This window comes from Arvicanthis niloticus, chromosome 19, assembly GCF_011762505.2.
Source record: "Arvicanthis niloticus isolate mArvNil1 chromosome 19, mArvNil1.pat.X, whole genome shotgun sequence".
Lineage (NCBI taxonomy): Eukaryota > Metazoa > Chordata > Mammalia > Rodentia > Muridae > Arvicanthis > Arvicanthis niloticus.
This window is the reverse complement of record NC_047676.1, coordinates 30,591,294-30,612,665: the sequence shown is the minus strand read 5'-3', so window position 1 is coordinate 30,612,665 and position 21,372 is coordinate 30,591,294. Positions and strand designations below refer to the sequence as shown.

Genomic DNA, 21,372 nt, shown 5'->3' with positions numbered 1-21,372 from the left:
TTATGAAAACAGAAGAATTAAAACTATGTTATCTTCTAGGAATATAATTCAAAATATGTTGACTTGATCGAGGAACAACTTAATGAAGCCCTCACTACGTACAGGAAGCCTATTGACGGTGATAACTATGTTCGCCGAAGTAATCAAAGGTATGGTTCAGTCAGGGCTCCGTCTATTACTGTCACTCAAATGCCAAATTTAAAAGCAGCCTTTACAAAGTTATTTAAAAACCATTTCAGGCCGGGTGGTGGTGGCACATGCCTTTAATCCTAGCACTTGGGAGGCAGAGGCAGGCAGATTTCTGAGTTCGAGGCCAGCCTGGTCTACAGAATGAGTTCCAGGATAGCCAAGACTACACAGAGAAACCCTGTCTCGGAAAAAAAAAAAAAGAAAGAAAAAAGTAAAAAAACCATTTCTGAGGACTCTGTGTAAACTGATACAGGAAAACTTTTGGTTGTCCAGGGCTCCAGGTTTCTACTGGATTATCGTGCAAGCTGAGCGTGCTTCACGCCGCCCACTTAGATCCGCTCCGTGTCCTCAGCCCAGGCTGCTTCTCTAGCTCAGCTTTGTTACCATTCAACTTTGAGACTTGTTTTCAGAGAAATCCTCATAATTTCATACCACTATAGTTTCGTTAGGAATTATATCAAGCTTATTAATAGTTGTTTACTTACTTAGCATACTTAAGTATGTTAGTAACTTTCTCAGTCATTTTTCCCCACACCAGACTACAACGACCTCATGTCTATTTACCCGTACACCTTTATGGACAACTAGTACACCACAAAACAGGCTGCCATCTACTGGAAGTACAGGTAAAAATGTAATTTGCATTTTAAATTGTAAAAAGACTAAAAGGAAAATATTAATAGTGCTAAAATAATTATCTTTGCCAAGATTTCTCAAAAGCTGTTTTGTAACTTTCTTAGCCAGTATTTGAATTGCTTGGTGTCATAATCATATATTATAAAATATAAACATTAATTTTAAGGAGATGCTATTTTCTAATTAAAAGAAACATACAGAAGAGATGGCTCAGTGGGTAGAAAGACAGCTGTTGACTAACTTGATAATCTTGAATTTGCTCCTAAGGAGCCATGTAGTAGAAGGAAAGATCCAATCTGTGTGGGTTTTCCTCTGATATCTGCAAGTGTGCTGTGGCATACACACACGAACATGCACACGCACGCAATGCTTTTACAACACTAATATTTATGACTTACATTACTAGGTATCATGTACTTTAGTAAGTACTTCATATGTAATTACTTATGTAATTATATTTATTCATATATATTTATTAACTCACAAACCTTGTAAGACAGGTTCTGTTATTGTTTACAGATTAGGAATTCAAAGTATAAGATGCTCAGTAACTTGGATAACTAATTTCTTGTGTCACATTTAACCTCAGCTAAGGTCTGTGGTTGTCATGATTCACTCAAGAAATTATAATCACATAACACAAAAAAATGAAGTTTCTTCCTTCCATCAGAAGCTGAGCTGAACTTAGTGCAAATTAGTGAGAAGTCTAGACTATGAACTCAGAACCCGAGCCTCCTAAAAAGCTGAGTGTACAGTTACCCTTGAAGTTCTAAGTGTGCAGAAATGACAGGAGCACACCTTTGCTGTCTTGTGCTGCGGTCTAAATGCTTACATGGTACTTCCTTCTCTCTCCAGAGCATCATCACAGAACTCTGTCACAATGTTCGCACTCCAGACTTGGATAAATGGGAAGAAATTAAAAAGCTGAAAGCCTCTCTTTGGGCCTTGGTTTGTAGTAAACATTTCTGGTCTTTGCAGTGTTTATGGGTTTTGTTTTTTTAGGTTTCTCCCACCAATACTAAATAAATTAAAGTTACTTTACCTTGAACTTCTTCTTGGATTAATATTTAAAGACTAGGATTGTTCCTAACAATTTAAAGCTTATCTGTATGCTGAAGAGATAGATGTTAATTAGTGCTTACATCTTTTTCTTCTAAAATAGATTGCTTACTCCTAGCACCCCTTATTTAAGTTTTGGGTTATTTTTCTTTCATGGACATTTTTTCTCTCTTAGTTAGATTTAAATATATTTCTTGGTAGATTCTAAAGTTTCTTCAAAATATTAGTCTTATAAATATTTGATAATTTCTTTTAGGGAAATATTGGCTCATCGAATTGGGGGCTTAATTTGCTACAGGAAGAAAATGTGATTCCAGATATTTTAAAACTTGCAAAACAGTGTGAAGTCCTTTCCATCAGAGGGTATGTTATATGTTATATTCCTGAAGTCTTTCTAGTGAATATATTCATACTCAGAAATAAAATGTAAGACAGTGTTTCATGGTTCATAATTGTTGATTTAAATGTGCTGTTCTAGGGCCTTGCTACATAGCCTTCTTTTTTTTTTTTTTTTTAGATTCATTTATTTTATGTATATGAGTATGAGTACACTGTAGCTGTCTTCAGACACACCAGAGAGAGCATTGGACCATTACAGAATGTTGTGAGCCACCATGTGGTTGCTGGGAATTGAACTCAGGACCTCTGGAAGAGTAGTTAGTGCTCTTAACCTGTCCCCAAACCCCACAGCCTTCTTTATGTTTTAATCATTTTTACTGGGAGTCATGGTTTCCATTGTGGTTCACAAATTCCTACCAGATTTTATCACAAACAACAATTTTTAAATGTCTTTTTAAGGAAAATATAAATACCCATACAGTAAGTAGATTCTTTTATAGCTATTTAAAGAAATCTCACCTTGGAATTATAAACTGTTTTTAACCACGTATTTTTACATACAGGACCTGTGTGTATGTTCTTGGGCTCATAGCTAAAACCAAGCAAGGCTGTGATATTCTAAAATGTCACAGCTGGGATTCTGTGAGGCACAGTCGCAAGCATCTGTGGCCAGTGGTTCCAGATGATGTGGAACAGCTCTGCAATGAGCTCTCATCTGTCCCAAGCACCCTCAGCTTGAACTCTGAGTCTACCAGCTCTAGACACAACAGTGAAAGTGAGTCTGCACCTTCAAGTGAGTACCGTGCTCGCGTATAGTCAACCCCAGAGTCAAAGCTTAAATGTATTTGTTACAATCTGAGTTTACACTTCTCTTTTCTACTTAGTTTTTGGAGCAAGGGTCTTATATGACCTGGAACTTGCTAAATAGCCAAGGATGGTTTTGAATTCCTGATCTTCATGCCTCCATCATTTTGTTCTGGGATACAGGCATGTAGGCATACCCAGATCCATTGCTCCCTTTTTTCAAAGATAATACCTTGATGCTCTACCCTACTAGAGGCAGCACTTCCTTTCACAACATTGACCACCAGCTCACCTGTTCTCTCTCTTGCTTTGTAGATAGCTTTTAGGAGTTACATAATCATAGATGACCATAAATCATGTATCAGAGAAACCAGCTCCTTTTCGTTTTCAGAACAGATAGGTCTAGCAGGTTTTTACCTACCTTCATTTACTTAATTTTTCCCCCTTTTTTCATATATACACATAATTGAACTAGATTGTATTTGTCTCGTTAGGCCTTTGTTTCCCTTCTAAAACAAGTAGATTATAAGCTTACTCCTTAGCTAAGGTTTTGGTTTTTTCTTGCATGGACTTTTTTTTTTTTCTCATAGTTAGACTTAAATTTGTTTCACCAGTACCAGCAAGGAATGAAAGGAAAGGAGAGAGGTTGGGTTTGCCTACACACCATAAAGTAATCTGTTATACGTATTAATTATTGAAAATATACTAATTAATTTAAAAATTAACTGAAAACCCTCATTAGATGTTAAAATCCTGTGGGGAGCCACAGCATTGCTGAGTAGTAGAGCATGTGACTGTTTCTGTAAAGGTCTGGGTTTATGTCTCAGAACTAGAGGGAAAAAAGGAAATTGACAGATTGTTAAAAGATAGGACGTCAGAAATAAAAGATTTGTGAATTAGAAGATGGAGTCAGAGTCTGTGTTGATGCTATGAGTTGTACAGAAGTAAAGGCATATTTCTTTGCTTTAAGATCATAACACAGGTGAGCAAGATGGCTTACACTTAATCCCAGCACTTGGGGGGTTGGGGGCGGAGGCAGGTGGATCTCCATGTTTTACATGCCAGCCTGATTTACAAAGCAAGTTCCAGGACAGCTAGAGTTGTTACACAGAGAAACCCTGTCTCAAAACAACAGTAGCAACAACAAACTAGATAACACAGACTAGATGTGGTCGCCCATGCTCCAGGATGCTCCCGCTGGAAGATCACCAGGCCTGTCTAGGCTACAGGAGAAGTGCAAGACCAGCGTGGACAAATAGATAAGGTGTGTGTTCGATACCAGGAAAGAAAGGAGGGAGGATGGATCTGCAAGTACACCTTTTTAGCCCCAGCACTCAGACCTGAGGGCTTGAAGATTGCTAAGACTAGTTGGAGCTCATTGTGAATTTGAGGCCAAATAGGCTACAGTATAAAATTGTATCTCAAAAAATAAAGATAGTCGTACATTTATTGAACCATATTTCACCCCAAGTCTGTGATGCCTTGAATTATAAGATGTACTAATGTTCGTATTCCAACAAGAGAAAGAAGAAAATCTTGCCCATTACATTTCTCCATACTCTTTGTTACATGATTGATTCCTGAGAAAGTCCATATGAAAGCTGTACCTTAAGAGTTATAAAATATAGAAAGCCAGTATAATCTGCAGGCTTATTCAGGAGTTTACTTTCTCTTTTTATTCAAAGTATATTTAAACTTTTTAATAATTACTCAATAGAACAGTTACAAGTAGAATAAATCTTACAGGTAACATTAGACAAACATCTCGGTTAAGTGGTCTATTACAATTAGACACTAAGAATGAGAATAGCATATAAGGACAGTGAGCACAGTTGGTTTAAGTGTGAAGCTTACATGTGTGCCCTTATTCTCTGGAAGTGCAGTTACCCTTTCATATCTTTGAGAGATCCCAGGCTCCCACCTCACTATCAAAACCCACTAATTGGATCTCCTAAATAGTTTATATCATCTTTAGACCCTTTATAATGCCCAATCTGGGTGCTCAATAGTAAGTTTTGGTATTAATTGCTTAAGAGATAATAATTTAAAAGGTACATGAACATGTTTAATATAAGCACCTTTCCATGAATATTTTTGGTCTCTGGTTAGTTGAACCCATATATACATAACTCGGATGAGGAGGGCTGCAGTATATTTCAAGTTTAGGGAATTCATTTCTTCTAAGGTGAGTGTCTCCTGCCACTGTAAAGAAGAAATCATGTTGCTTCTGTCTAACAGAATGAGCGTCGATGCTCAAGGGTCCTTTCATTGTATCTTGAATATTTGGAAAAATCAATAGAAACTTCATATACTCTGTACCAGGATAAGCCTTGGAGGTTTTTTTCATAGATCCTCACTATGATCTTCTATTTTTTATTCATATCTTAACTCTGGGCTTTAGGGAAGCAATTTTATTAATTAATCCGCTTCCCCATGACTGGTTAAAGGATGGGGTAGCACTTAGCATTGTGGTGAATTCTTTATGTTTGCATGCTTTGATAGCTGACTGTTCACTTACAGGCATGTTCATACTGGAGGATGACCGGTTTGGCAGCACCTCTACCAGTACATTTTTCCTTGATATCAATGAAGATGCCGAACCAGCATTTTATGACCGACCTGGACCCATAAAAGATAAAAATTCATTTCCCTTTTTTGCCTCTAGCAAACTTGTAAAGAATCGTATCTTAAATTCACTTACTTTGCCTACTAAAAAACACCGCAGCAGCAGTGATCCAAAAGGAGGAAAACTGTCGTCTGAAAATAAGACGAGCAACCGGCGAATCCGAACACTTACAGAGCCCAGTGTAGACTTCAGTCACAGTGACGACTTCACAGCCATCTCCTCAGCACAGAAGACATTGCAGCTAGAAACTTCCTTTGTTGGGAATAAGCACCTTGAAGACACTGGAAGCACTCCAAGTATTGGAGAGAATGACTTAAAATTCCCCAAGAGTTTTGGTACAGAGAATCACAGAGAAAACACAAGCCGAGAAAGGTTGGTTGTGGAAAGCTCCACAAGCTCACATATGAAGATCCGCAGCCAAAGCTTTAACACAGACACTACAACTAGTGGGATCAGCTCAATGAGCTCCAGTCCCTCCCGAGAGACAGTTGGTGTAGACCCCACAACTATGGACACGGACTGTGGAAGTCTGAGTACCGTGGTAAGTACTAAAACTGTTAAGACGAGCCACTATTTGACACCACAGTCTAACCATCTGTCTCTCTCCAAAGCGAACTCAGTGTCCCTGGTGCCACCAGGTTCTTCTCATACACTTCCTAGAAGAGCACAGTCCCTTAAAGCACCCTCCATTGCAACAATAAAAAGTCTAGCAGATTGCAACTTCAGCTACACAAGTTCTAGAGATGCCTTTGGCTATGCTACGTTGAAAAGATTGCAGCAGCAAAGAATGCACCCATCCTTGTCTCACTCGGAAGCTTTGGCATCGCCCGCAAAAGATGTGCTCTTTACAGACACCATCACCATGAAGGCCAGCAGCTTTGAGTCCAGGTTGACACCAAGCAGGTGAGCAGTACGCACTGAGAGATGAGTCAAAGTGGTTCCGTTTTAACAGATCGAAATGTAAGACATCAGTCAGCTTGAGCACCACAGAGACCAAGTCTCAGATCTGACCCATTTACCACAGTAGGCTATGAGCTCCTCGTTACCTGATAGGATTTGAAATGGATTCTTGCAGCTGCGAGGGGGGAAAGTAAACTCCATTAGGCCCTGAAAATAAACATGTTTGCGAGGTTACACAAGTCACAAGCTTTTTTTATCTCTCGCTTCTGCAAGGATCGATTTTAAAAAGAAGCATGTCGGGGGAATCAGGAGCTTAAGACCTACAATAACAAACAACCTTTTCAGGTAGGTCAATTTAAAGCTCCAAAAGTTGACCTCATAATATTTTTTAAAATAACTGAAAACTTCAGTTAAATTATTTTAATTTGTTTTAAGTACACATAATTAAATAGGAACCTAATAAACACTAAATGAATTCCTGGGTCCTCAAGACTAAGTAAGAGTTTCTAGTTTTATATTAAATATTTCATATTTAGGGTATATCAAACCATAACAGTACAGTTTAGGTCTGTTTTTTACAATGATACACTTTGAAATTTGGCGTTTGTAAAAAGTTTCACACCTGCATTTGTTGTTGTCAGAATTCTTATAGTTGAATTATATCCATTTAAGTGATTTATACTTCTTTAAGCAGACTGCTGGGTGTCAAGTAATTACTCCACTATCTGGGAAAGAGAAAATAAGCCCTCATTTACAGGATATTCTCACTATCAGAATTGGGAATTACTTATGTAATTGATCAGTCTCATTTCTGATTTTTAGTAACATTTTTAATAAAGAAGGTCCTGGTAGCAGATAGGGAATTTTGTCCCCTCTTTAAAAAAAAAAATTATAATAATGGCTGTTGTAACTGGAAGTCACTGCTTCTGCCGTCTTCATGAATATAGAACACAGATAGAAGGCCTGGATGGAGGGCTACAGGCAAGCAGCAGAGCTGGTGCATTAGCTAGGTGGGCCTCTGTAAACGTGGATCTCTGCTGGAGACTAGCCGAGATCAGTGGTCTTAAACTTTTAAAACGTTACTTTCTAAGCAGGAAAAAAAACCTGTTTTCTTCCTGAAGGATGTCTATACAAACCCAATAAACAATGCGGGTCAGAATGGAGCTATAGCTGATTGAAATAGAATTGGAAAGTAGACACTTCCATAATTCTCCAAGTCCAGTAGTCCCTGAAGAGCTTTGTAGAATCAAAGATCTACCCTTGAAAAATGTTACCTTTTTCACAAAATTTATAAAGATCAGAAGCGAGTACTTTTTTTGGAAATTAGAAATTGTTTTTGCTTCTATAATCTTACTTGCTACTATATCAAACCAATAGTTCTCTTGTGTGATTTGCATGAAATATTCCTTTGATTTACATTTGTACATTTTTTAAGACTTAGTTTTCTAGTTAGTAATGTAAGACTTTTGAATAGTGTTTCATATATTTAACAAGGCATCCACAGAGTGAACAGTGTCGCTGCATGAATGGCACTGAGTGTGACGGAGTTGAACTTACAGAAATGTCCATATGCCATAGGATGGAATCATTTGTAAAGAAAGACTAGTTCTGTAAGATAGCCGTTTTAATATTTACAAATGATAGGATTTTACTATGGTATGTGCACCTTCTGTGTTACAGAAATCTTGTAATAATGAAAGCATTAATTAGCACACAAGTTTGATAAGCAACTAATCTTACTTTTCAAACATAAATTACTTGGTGTTAGTAGACACATCTTGCTATACAACATAGCAAGCCCAGCATCTCTGCTGCGTGCAAAGGCAGTCTTTGAGCTGTACTTGTCTGTAGGTTAGTTTCCTTTCTTCTGAATATTGACATTATTCTCTTTGCCTACCTTTCCATCTTTACCTGGGGATACAACAATTGTTCTTTTGGCAACTTTGAGCATTACTGCTGACCTGGCCATTGATATATATAGCTGCTAATGTTAAAGTGCTTATGTGCTCACAGTAGATGGAGGTGGTACTGCTTGCTGGGTTACTACCTACTTTGATGGTAGTATAAATTGGGGGGGGGGGGGGGGGTTTGTTGTTGTTTTTAATGTACTTACCAGTGCAAATCAAGAAGCTAATGCAAGTTTTTTTTTTTTTTTTTTTTTTTTTTTTGTGATGTTACAGGTTTATGAAAGCTTTAAGTTATGCATCATTAGATAAAGAAGATTTATTAAGTCCTATTAATCAAAATACCCTTCAGCGATCCTCCTCAGTTAGGTCCATGGTATCCAGTGCTACCTATGGAGGTTCTGATGACTACATTGGACTTGCTCTTCCAGTCGACATCAATGACATATTCCAGGTATCCAGAGTGCTCCTCTTTTCTGTGAGCTGGCTTCTTGTTCGGTTTGTTTTGTTTTTTAATGTTCTGTAGCTCCTTATTAGAAATTGTAATTCACAGTGGATACACTAAGGGAATGATAGGTTTTGAAGGTGATTTTTATCTAAAACTGTGTTAAGATGAGAGAAGTGCGCACTCTGAGCTGCTCTGTATTCATAGTCAGCTCTACTGTGCTGGTTAGAGGCTGCAGTCTCTAGACCATCCCCTCTGTGTGCTGACTCGTGTGCTTCGGGCTTAGATGCTTTCCTCCAGCAGACACTTGTGGTGCCCATGGACAGTAGCCCTGCTGCTGTGAGACAGTGCAGTTTCTGGTCGCATGTCACAGTGCTGGAAAACACATGTTTTCTTAGATGACTGTTTATTATTTCTTCAGTCTGTTTTCCTTGTATAAGAGAAGTGTGTGTGCTGTGGGCACATATGTGTGTAGGTCCACATGCTTGCAGTAGACAGAGAAATTTGTAAGTCTTCCTGCTTAGTACTTTGCCCTACTCCCTTGACATGGGAGTGCTCCTAGAATCTGGAGCTAGGCTGGCAGCCAGCCCTCGAAGTCATTCTGTCTTCATCCTTCACAGCCATGTTTGACAAGCTCAAGATGTGAACACACCTAGTATTTATGTGCATGGTGGAGATGGAAGCTCAGGTTCTCATACTTGTACAGCAAGCACCCTTAACCCACTGGAACCTTCCCTGCCTCTAGGTACTTTAGATAAACAATAAAGTATTTGAATACCCACTTAATTCACCAGGAACATGGTTAACAGACCAGTATTTAGTTATATTTTGGTAATTTTAATCATCTTTAGCAAACTTTGCTTTCTAGATTTATATGCTACAGTAATTCTATTTCTGTTGCATTTCCTTTAGTTTTCTTAATATTCATAAGATGAATTTCTTTGTATGATGAAACTGACCATGATTTGTATACATTTTAGATAAAGGATATTCCTTATTTTCAATCAAAGCACGTGCCTCCACCAGATGACCGAGGTGCAAGAATGTTTTCCCATGATGGAGGAGGTAATGTGTACCCCTTGTTCTCTTGAGACTCCTTAAAAATGAAATGCTATTTTTACTGAGATAACACTAAAAATTAGGAGCACTAAACTCTAGGGTTTAACCACTAAGCCAAAATAGCACACTGAACTAAAATTAAAACACATTTTAAAAATGTTATTGTATTTTTTATTTACTAACTTTATATCCTGTTCACTGCTCCCCTCCCAGTCACCCCCTCCTACAACCATTCCCCCTTCCCCCCAAACCTCTTCTTTGAGCACCTGGGGCCTCCCTGAGTGTATTCTCCCCAACCTCCGCCCTGGCACTTCAAGTTTCTGTAAGGCTGGGTATTTCTTCCCTCACTGAGGCCAGACAAGGCAGCCCAGCTAGAAGAGCATGTCCTATGTACAGGCAACAGAAAAGCACGGGTTTTTAAGAAAATATTTTTGCAGTGAGGATCTCACCCTCTTAAGTTGATAAAATCCAGAATAGTTCTTTCATTTTTTTTTAAAGTGCAAGAGAAATGTTAAACTAGTTACCCCACCACCACCACCACCACCACCACCAAAGGCTTTTAATTTTAGTCTTTTTTTTTTTTTTTTTTTTTTTTTTGGTTTTTCGAGGCAGGGTTTCTCTGTGTAGCCCTGGCTGTCCTGGAACTCACTCTGTAGAACAGGCTGGCCTCGAACTCACAAATCCGCCTGCCTCTGCCTCCCAAGTGCTGGGATTAAAGGCGGGCACCACCACTGCCCGGCTAAAACTAGTTTTATAGGTCAGAGACATAGCTGTTCAGAATGAAAGATGAGGATTTGCTTATTAGTCACACGTCTTATTCTGTGCTGTGAATTTTAGTGAATACGTGCATATGAAGCATAGACTCAGTAGCTTTATAATCAGTTTAGTTTATACTTCTTAGAATTACTGATTGTGTTTAAGCAATTATGAGAGTTAATTGAAATATTACGATAATAATCTGTTTTTCAGTTGTATTTTAAAAACCTTACATTGAGGTAATAAAGGAATATGTGCTGTTTTAATTTTCATAATTTAAAAATACAGTATTCTTTTTTATTCCTAATCAAAATTAGATGTTGGGTCATAGAGAGTTCTAAATATTTATCTTTATAAACAATACTATTTTAAGACATGAGAAAGATACCAACAGTGTCTTTATCGTGTTCTTACTTACTCAAACATGCAGGTCTTTCCTCTGGAACTGGCGGTCTTGTAAAGAACTCGTTTCACTTGCTACGGCAGCAGATGAGTCTGACAGAAATAATGAACTCCGTCCATTCGGACGCTTCTCTGTTCTTAGAGAGCACAGAAGACACTGGACTGCAGGAGCACACAGATGACAACTGCCTTTACTGTGTCTGCATTGAAATCCTGGGCTTCCAGCCCAGTAACCAGCTAAGTTCCATCTGTAGTCACTCCGGTGAGTGTCCTTTGATTTTACCCCACTCTAGTCACAAGCCTGCCAGCGGCCCTACTACTGCTGTGATGGCTTCTTACTCCATCTCCCACCTCAGACATGGTGGCCCTTCAGCAGCTGCCTAGTATATTAGTATTTCAGCCTCTAACTTTGGTTCTCTCCACTTTGTCTTTTAATATATTGTTTAAGATTACTCTGTTTATTTCTTTACTGAGTCTGTAGCCTCACAGATAATCAGATTCTGTGTTCTGTGAGTTTCATCATTCTCATTTCTTATCATTGGTAGACCATGCCTAAGTTTTCAACAGCTGCTGTAAATGAAGGCTATTTTTCCAGTTACTTTTCCCCGTGTACACACACACACACACACACACACACACACACACACTCACTCACTCACTCACTCACTCTCCCACACAAATGCTCTTACATAAACGCATGTAGTTTGTCTGGAAAACCTGCCTTCTTATTAGTGTCATGTCTGCATGTCTGAGAGTCTGGATTCCTGAGCCATGTGTGGAAGCTGCTCCTCTTGACTCCCTCTGCCCTTTGTGCACATGTCCTATCCAGCAGGGCATTAAAAAGGGGTCCGGGGAGATCACCTGAAAAAGAAAGTGGGGGAAACAGATCGACGCAAAGAACCACGGTTTGTCTATAGTCTGATCAAATTGTAATTTTTACTTTTTCACACAGGGGTTATATACACAAAAAGGCAGGATGTAAGAAAGGGGAGCATAGGTGTTCAGGGGGAGTACAGATATCTTCCAGAACAGAGTGTCAACTGGGTGTAGGTTCAGAGGACAGATCACCGTGACTCTGCCTATAACCGCCTATGATTCACTTGTCCTTATCTAAGTTGGTACTGTCCACCAAGGCTACCTATCTACAAGGTCTATGACTATTCAGCCTGGCAATTTTCCATTAAAGCTGCTTGTTTACAATAGCTTCTAGCCATCTGTTTCAGTGTTTTTTCACAGGGACCCAAGACTTTGTGTTAGAAGGCATATATGTCAGGCCTATTGCTGTTGTTTAGGCCTATGACTGATTCCAGGCCTTCAGTGTATAAGCAGGGCTGCCCCTGACATGCACCGATCCCTTAGACCCATGATTCTTGTCACTAGATACTGCCTAAGCTTCCCATGCTGACTTTCCTCAGAGTGTGAGCTGTCATCTCTTCATTTTCATGTCTTTAACAGAAGCAGCTGCTTTGTGTACTAGGTTTTCCATATTTGTCTATTAGAGAAGGAATTAATAAGGTGGATACAAGTAGTGAGTTTGCTGAAGATGAACCACCCACTTTGCATAACACTCACACACACACACTTTCAGTTAGTGTTTAAAATGTTCAGGCAGGCACTGGAGACATGGCTCAGCCATTAAAGGCTAGGCTCACAACCAAAAATATAAAATGTTCACGCAGATCCATTTTCTTGGTAAGTATCACTAAGGTACCCTCAGAAGTCTAGTGATGTCAGGGTTCCCTGGTTAACTCTGCTGAAGTTCTCCCTAGGATTTCATTACTTCCCAGCTTGTGACTATATCAGCTGATGGTACTAGGGAGACACAGTCAGCAATGTGCCTGCTGTAACTTGCCACAGATAGTTAGAGAGTGTGCTTAGAAACTGACCCACCCCTTCAGTGGTTCCAGGTCCCAGTGCAAGCCTGAACTGGAGAGGTTCCTAAACTAGGCTTTCACACTCTGGACCCTCGGGCCTCTATACTGTGATGGGTTCTTGTTTTTACAGACGTGTATATTTATGATTATCTTTTGAGCATTTGTAAAATGTTAGATGTACTACACTCCATAGGGAAGTGGCCATACAGCTGGGTGGTGGTGGCACATGCCTTTGATCTCAGCACTCAGGAGGCAGAAGCATGTAGATTTCTGAGGTCAAAGAGTGAGGAATCCTACCTTCCACCCACTGCGTGTGCTACAAACATCCTATCTGAAGCAAGAGTAAGAGTGTCCAAACCTATACGGTATTTTTATGGAGTAAAATAAGTGAATGAAGACCTCTAGAAATCAAACAAATACTTGCAAACTACATGTCTGCTAAGAAGTTAATATACAAGTTTGGCATAATGGCACACACCTTTAATCCCAGCACTAGGGAGGCAGAGTGCAGTTGACTCTCCACATCAGTGTTCATCATCAAAGGAAGTCAGGTCAGGGACTCAAGCATGGCAGGGACCTGGAGGCAGAAGCTGATGCAGACGACATGGAGGGATGCTGCTTACTGGCTTGCTCCTGGTGGCTTGCTCAGCCTGCTTTCTTACAGAGCCCCGGACCACCCACAATGGACTGGCCTTTCTTTCATCAATCACTAATTTAAAAAAAAAAAAATGCTTCACAGGCTTGCCTACAGCCCAGTCTTATGGAAGAATTTTTTTAAATTGAGTTTCACAGGATTGCCTACAGCCCAGTCTTATGGAAGAATTTTTTTTTTTAATTGAGATTCTCTTCTCTCAGATGACCTTTAGCTTTTATGAAGTTGACATAAAATGGAAATAGTAATGTTAGAAGTTCTTGGAGATGGAATAAAATATAGTGCAGTGTTTTTCTTGTAGGAACTTGGATAAAGTTGAACCTCCTTTTTCCCATTGGTATTATGAAGAAAGGACACCAGGCCAGCTGTGCAGAGGTCTTACTTTTCTAGCTCAGTGTCCCTGTCTGGTCACTATTTTATTCCCTAGTGAAATGCTTAGCTTATTTTCCTTGTGTTGTGTAATACTGCGTGTGTGACTGTAGGATGACTAATGTTACTTTCTGTGAAGAGATGATCAGCAGGGATTGGTTGTTTGTTTGTTTTCCTTGATTTTAGTTCCTAGTAATTTTTTTTAATTTAATACATTTTTTTTATTTGTTCTTGAGTGTTTGTGTCCCACATTTGCATGTGTGTGCCAGTGTGCAAGTGCCACAGGGCTCACTTGAAGATCAGGACAAGTGAGGGAGGCAGTTCTCTCCTTTCACTCTGTGGGCCCTGGAGTTGGACTCGGGTAAGAAGGCAAAGCAGCAGGCACCTTTTTACCCATTGAACTATCCAGCCACTCCATGCCCTCAACATTTTTAAATCAAAAAAGTATTTTAGCTTACATGTTTGGTTGACTTCAAAATGCCACTGTGGGGCCCTTAGCAGTGCTTGGAGAGAAGGATAAAAAAGAAAAATAACGCTAGGAAGAGATCTGAGGTCACCTTCTACTTGTAATAATATTTACTGCCAGGCAAGGCAGAGATAGAAAGGATGGGTCAAGAGAGAACAGTAATGCCTGTTCCCTTATTATACATAACTGCTTGAGTTTCAGTCATGAACGTATTCCTACAGTGTTTTGTTATTAGGAAAACCAACTCTAGAACAAGCAGGTTCCCTTGTTTGAATGCTCATCACTGAGCAATCTAGGTTTACTTTGACAGTCTTCCTGAAGAGAAATCACTGAGAATGGGGAAGGAGTTATCTTAGTGTATATAGTGCTATTGCAAGAGTAGCGCTTTAATCCAAATGCTTTTGTCTTCAGACCTTCAAGATATTCCGTATTCTGATTGGTGTGAGCAGCCAATCCACAATCCCTTAGAAGTGGTTCCCTCTAAGTTCTCGGGGATTTCTGGATGCAGTGATGGTGCGTCTCAGGAAGAAGGCTCAGCTAGCAGCACCAAAAGCACTGAGCTGTTACTGGGTGAGTCTTGAGGTTCAGTTTCCTGCTCCTTAATAAAACAGTCTTCAGTTGATTTTGCTTAGTAGCATATGCACTGTAATTAGAGTTGTCTCAGGCTATGCAGGTCAGCGTTAGTGAAAGCATTTAGCAGACTTTGTCACCTGTGTCATCCATCCTCCGGTTCCCTGTCAGTGATCTGCTTCTGGTAGAGCTTTGCTCCGAGATCATTAGCCTATCACGTGCAGCTGATTCCAGTTTTAGCTGCTTATACAGTGTAAAAATAAATTCCACGAGCTGTAATCATTCTACATTGTAATGCAGTAAGAGACCTCACGCTGCCATCTTCATTTCAGGTGTTAAAACCATTCCAGATGATACACCAATGTGCCGTATCCTGCTGCGTAAAGAAGTGCTAAGATTAGTCGTCAATCTGAGTAGTTCCGTTTCCACCAAGTGTCATGAAACTGGACTTTTGACGTAAGTAACTGCATGAAGGATGTCAGCTTGTTCTACTTTGTAAGCTGTAAAAAAGATACTTGTACTCCATAGCTGCAGTCATAGCTGCCTTTCCACCATGGGTGGGCCTTTCAGGTGATTTGCTCTGGTACCTCAGTCTGTAGAGCAGATTGAAGGCAAAAGCGAGTTGGGATCCAGCCAGACTTAAACAAATCTGCAAAACTGGAAACTATATCTAAAAGCAGGGCTGCTCCTGTACCCTCCCCCCCCCCTTTTGTTTTGGTAAAATTGGGGTTTTAATTAAATAACTTACTATTTAACCTATAAAATGTTTTTAAAATTTCTAAATTCCAGTTTCTGAAGTAATTGTAATTGTTGATGCCTATAACTCACATACCCCCCCCCCCCAAAAAAAAAGCTTTTGGATTTTTCAATCATTTTTCAAGAAAGTTGAGGGAGACCAAAAGACCAAATGCTTGAGAAGCAAGCTTAGATAATAAACTGGTGGGATTTCCTGATTAAATTGTGTTCCTAAGTCAGAACCTTAGGAATGATAAATGAACATTGTGAGCCAATCACCTTTATTTGCACAGCTTAAAGCAGTGGTTGTGTAAAGAAGGTTACATAGGTGGGTTTCCATGCATGCATGTTGGCTGTGTGCTTCAGGGTTGCGAGAGTGAGGCCTGTAGCCCAGCCGCCCACCCATGGGGGCTGGCTCTGAGGCGCTATCCTCATGGAAAGATAGTCAGAGATAACTAATAACTTGAAATGAGCTTTAAATGCCTTCCAATGTAAGCATGCTATGTAATCATGTTAGTCTAATAAATAAAATCCATAATTTATTTCCCTGTGTTACTGGAAAATAACCTTACAATAAGCATTCAGATTTTGATAATCTTTGAAAAACAGAAAATGGAACTGTCTAAAGTGTGAAGTCGAAAGGCTTCATAATTAGCCGGGTATGGTGGCATCTGCATGGAATCCTGGCACTGGAAGAGAGTGGCAGGAGGATCAGGAGTGCATGAGGCATGGAGGCATTGGTCAAGGCTGGAAGAAAAAACAGACAGACAGACTGACTGACTGACTACTGACTGACTGACTATCTTATACTGTTAAGCCACCATTCCTAACATTCCATCTGGAGAGAGAAAAAAATTAGCAGAAAGTGTCATTTTGGGGGATAAAATGAATAAATGATGTTTTGTTTTTATCATGACATAGTCTCTCTTTTCATTTTAGCATTAAAGAAAAGTATCCTCAAACATTTGATGACATATGTCTTTATTCTGAAGTTTCTCATCTGTTGTCACACTGCACATTTAGACTTCCATGCCGGAGGTTCATACAAGAGTTATTTCAGGATGTACAGTTTTTACAAGTAAGTAAGACTATATTTCTGAAATTTGTCTCCCAGAATTATTCTGTATTTGAAGTAAGTTGAAAGATTATATCTATATTACATGTCATTTTTCTCTTTTTTAAAAAATTAACAATTTATTACCTTTTCCTAGATGCATGAAGAAGCAGAGGCTGTGTTGGCAGTTCCACCAAGTCAACCTGTAGTTGACGAATCTGCTGAGTCCTGACCTCATACTTAGGATGTTTATACTAGATACTATATAGTATTCACACTTGGGAATTTCCTAAGATCCTCACAAAATCCAGACTGGCTGCCAGTGAGGCCGGAGAGTTTTCTGACACTGACTAGCAGTTCCTGGTACAGATGAGCTGGAGCTGCTGGTGTCCTAGCCAAACCAACTTCCCTCCCGTGTGGGGCCTTTCTCGGGTCCATGATTCATTACCACGGTTTTCATTCAGTCACCATCATATGCAAGAGCCAAGCACTGAATACCTGCATAGGTTTTCTATTTTTTTATTTTAAAAGCATAACGGCAGTGGAACAAAACAGGACATGAAGAAGCATCCTTCATACAGTGTTTCTGAATGCTTTTTAATCAAGGGTAAATACAAAAGATGCCTTGTTTGTTAACTAATTTGTGGAAACCAGGAGTCACTGACTCTGAGGCTGCATCCTGTTACCCCGTGGGCTGTAACTGCTGGTATCGGAGGAACACGCTGACCTTTCCACACTTCCTTAATGTTTGTAACACTACTTCAGAGGTTTATAACTTCAAAGCAAAAGGAGAGCCTCAGCACTGGGAACTTCGGAGGTACACGATGCTGGACTGCATAAGGATGCTCATTTGTTCTCCTTCAGGTTTGCTGCAATATGCTGTTCAAGGCTAGTTTTACTAATTAAGGTTTTTCACTACAGTTACGATCAGTAAATAGTAAATTTGAAAAACTTCTCATGTCCAGGACATATTATACCCAGTAGACTTCCAACCTCTTCAGCTCCTCTCACCACTTTAAAGGATTGAATAAGCATTAGTAGTCTGGACCCAAAGCAAAGAAAAGCATTAAGTGATGCTGAGATCTCTCAAGGAAAAGACAAGTTTGCCTGCAGTTTACACATTCCATGGAAAAATGAAGAGCCATATGTCCTATTAAAAGTCATTTGGACTCATTATTTAGATTAAAATTGTGGTGAAAAGCCTTGATTACTAAGTTTTAAAGCAGCGATAATTTAATTTTTGTTAGTGTTCCTGTTTTGCATAAATCGCAGTTATAGGTGAGTTAAAAGTACAGTCATTGCCTTTCTCACATTTGTGAAGTTGATTAAGGCATGGTTTTGTCTGTCTGTCTAATTTGTTTATGTATAAAGATACTTGGAAATCTTTACAGGAATTAAACATATATGCAAATTTGTACATAAAGTAGCATGAACATCATTACTATAATGCTTATCCGTGAAAGGGTTATCTTTTGAAGTCATATATAGAACAAACCATCCAGCTGGACTGACTAGGACCCTTTGTAATTCCTCTGTGTTGCTCATTTTACAATTGCACACAGCTTTAACATGTCATAGACATTGGTCCAGATTTTCCCATGTTGTACACCTTCTCATAATGGTCTTGTTTGCAAGATCGCTGTAAAGTACCCTGTGAACTAGAAAACATAACTCACAGAAATTTTTCTTTTAATTTGCTAGCACTGAAAGTTCGCACTGGGATGAAGCATTTCATCTCCCTTCCTCTTTGACTCCTCTTTGACTGCACTTCAGCGAGTTGTTCTTATGTGCACTGTGTAGCAACTTCCATGATAACAAAGCAGACAAGGGCTCTAAGCTGCTGCTCACCTTACGACACAGTTCTCATTTTCTCAGAAAATTCAGTGAGGGTAAAACTTTCTTTTCAACTTCATCACTGAACCCGTGTTCATTTAAATGTCAGCAGTGCTTCTAAGAGCATGCCTGTCACCTTGGTCTTTGGTCTTGGACAATAAAACTGCCTTTCCAGAGAACCAAATGTCAGAGATACTAGACCAAATAGTGGTTACAATTCCAAAGGAAGTAATGTAGTCTTACTCATCAATGGGATTAACATTTTAGACATTCATTTAAACACTACCTCAGTTAACAGAGTATAAAATCTGTGGTTTCGTCCCTCGAAAGTTAACAATAACTATTCTTGTTTGTTTTCACACAAAACTATACCCATCCTTGCGCTCCTGAGTCAGCCATCCTGAAACTGAGGCTGTGCCCTAGTGTCCTAAGCAAGTGTTTTGACTTTTGACTGTTACTTTGAAAGGTGTGTGTGTGTGTGTGTGTATGTGTGTGTGTGTGTGCGCGTGAAAGAGAGAGAGAGAGAGAGAGAGAGAGAGAGAGATCATATCTGCCTATAGCACTTACTTTGGGAAGATATCAGAGCTTTGTGATTATCAGTATATTGGGGAAAATTGTCTGTGCTTGAATTTATAGTGCTATTTGGTTTAACCATGGTTTCACCAACAGGTGTAATACATTTCCTTTAAGTACATGTATAAAAGTAGACTTTGATGACAAAACTACATGCAGTGCCAAGTGATTAGCATAGACGTTTAAGACTATTAAATTATAGCAGAAAGGGTTGTGAATGATGTCAATGGTAATAGAAGTCATTGAGAAAATTGTCTATAAATATTAGATATTACCAAATGTCAATACTGTAGATTTTCAAGAGTTTAGAATTAATCTTAGTCATATAAATTTGTACTATTGATAATTATTTAATAATTTGGAGGAGTTTGAACAGTTAAGCTGGTTGTAAACTGTGAATTTCTAATTGTAAATTATCATTTCTAATTGAATTTTTTTCAAGAACAGATTTCAGCTTCACATACTAACTAAATACTGACAAATAGAAAATGAGAAATTTAGTATTTATAAGAAAATAGGCTCTAAAATTTCTTATACTTTTCTGTTTCTGCTTAGAGTATATTGGAGGAAGAAAGTGTCCCTCTAACTTATATTTCTAATAGAGTAAGAGCAGAGCCATCCCATAAGACAGTGGCATTGCAAGGCTGGTAGAAGAGCATGTGTTCTTGCTGTGGTGATGTATCCAAGTCACCAGGAGCTGTGTCCTCAGTAGTGTTCTGCTCTTACCCAGTGCTTGAGACAGTTGAATGCATCCCCGTGGCCAAGTGTGCACAGTGGGATGCCAGTTTATGTGTAGACTGTCTAGTGCTGTTTCCATGCACTTTCAGAAGATGCCACTGATGCCCCATTCAAAGCACAGATCATTAAGCAATAAGAAACAAAATTGTCTGTCATTCAAATTATAATTGCGATTATTCTCCTGTGGTAAGAGTTAGGTGCTAATCTTGTGTGAGAAGAATGTGTGACCACTTTGGAAATGTATTTTGGAAGTAAAGTTCCCCCCCTCTTTTTACTTCCATTTTGTCCCAAATCCACAATTCATGACAGAAAAGTAATTGGGAGACTTCTAAGAAGAGCCTCTTGCAATGAACACTTGAGATCTTCCTGAGTGTGGGCTGGAAAGGTTTTCATTTTCTCCATACTGACAAAGCCCCGTTGTTCCCATCTTCACTTCTCTTAACTTGGAGAATGTCACTACACTGAGTCTCACTTCCAGGCCTGCCAGTGACCCTGAGGGCAGTGCTTAGGAAGACAGAAGTCTGCGCAAGTCTTTCCAAGAGCCGATTTCATTTCAGGTCCCCAGGAGGGTTCATTATAGTACATTTATATGACTCACAGAATGTGGAATTCCTCCCCTTTGAGTATTTTTATAGTTAGGTGTATAACTCTGCCACAGATGCATGGATTGCACATTTTGACTCTATAATACTTAGTATGAAAAATTAATTTATGCCAAAAAGGAAACATATCTTACAATTTTCCCACTTAACTAGGTTGATCTAGCACAAAATGCAAAGTCTTGGGGCAGAGCGGGAGTGGTAAAAATTTTTAATGTATGATTGTTGAAAAATGTTCCATTACTGGCCTATCAAAAACCCTAACGATGCATTGTGAAACAAATGATGTAAATTAAATTAGCTTTGAAAAGTGGTAAGGGATCATAAGGAGACTCTCAGACTTAATGCTCTCTGACCACATGATCTCTTTTTTTATTTAGTAATACGCTGCTACATTTTTGGAGGTTCTGGTGTTTGTAGGTCACTGAACAGACATTGAAATCTGATTTATATTGTATAACTGTAACATAGAAAGAAAAAGTATTTATATATTTTCCTTAAGAATATTTCATTGAGTTGTGTATAATTTAAATAAGATTTGTCCCCAAATGGTTTTTGCTCACTTTGATTTTTTGTTGTTGTTGTTATTGTGGTTGTATTGTTTTTGTATAATGTGTACAGTTTATGTTAAGGGCATTAAAGCCTCCTGAAGCATAATCTTATCAAAGGGATTCATTGTTAATAAAATGTACTTAAAATTCTTAAACTTGTGGTATTGGCATTATTTGAAAATTCACTGGGCCTTGATGTGAATCACATGATGCTGATGTTGACAGGTGTGATTTCTAGT

At 39.0% G+C, this 21,372-nt stretch overlaps 1 protein-coding gene across 4 annotated transcripts in view; it reads left to right on the top strand.

Moving 5' to 3' along the window:
- The window catches only part of Rictor (RPTOR independent companion of MTOR complex 2), an 89,759-nt gene extending 68,471 nt beyond the window's left edge, over nt 1-21,288 (top strand). For 2 of the 4 annotated variants that reach the window (XM_034523404.2, XM_076916149.1), the window contains 14 exons: nt 40-149; nt 728-815; nt 1,681-1,773; nt 2,141-2,247; nt 2,787-3,016; nt 5,548-6,556; nt 6,827-6,898; nt 8,734-8,911; nt 9,883-9,967; nt 11,148-11,381; nt 14,892-15,050; nt 15,383-15,506; nt 16,725-16,863; nt 16,997-17,218. In XM_034523404.2, coding sequence (XP_034379295.1) covers nt 40-149; nt 728-815; nt 1,681-1,773; nt 2,141-2,247; nt 2,787-3,016; nt 5,548-6,556; nt 6,827-6,898; nt 8,734-8,911; nt 9,883-9,967; nt 11,148-11,381; nt 14,892-15,050; nt 15,383-15,506; nt 16,725-16,863; nt 16,997-17,071 — 2,703 coding nt within the window. In that variant the 3' untranslated portion in view covers nt 17,072-17,218. Of the gene's footprint in view, nt 1-39; nt 150-727; nt 816-1,680; nt 1,774-2,140; nt 2,248-2,786; nt 3,017-5,547; nt 6,557-6,826; nt 6,899-8,733; nt 8,912-9,882; nt 9,968-11,147; nt 11,382-14,891; nt 15,051-15,382; nt 15,507-16,724; nt 16,864-16,996 lie in introns of all 4 variants that reach the window. The other 2 variants (XM_076916146.1, XM_076916147.1) reach the window with 2 other exon arrangements.
- The last annotated feature ends 84 nt before the right edge of the window (nt 21,289-21,372 follow it).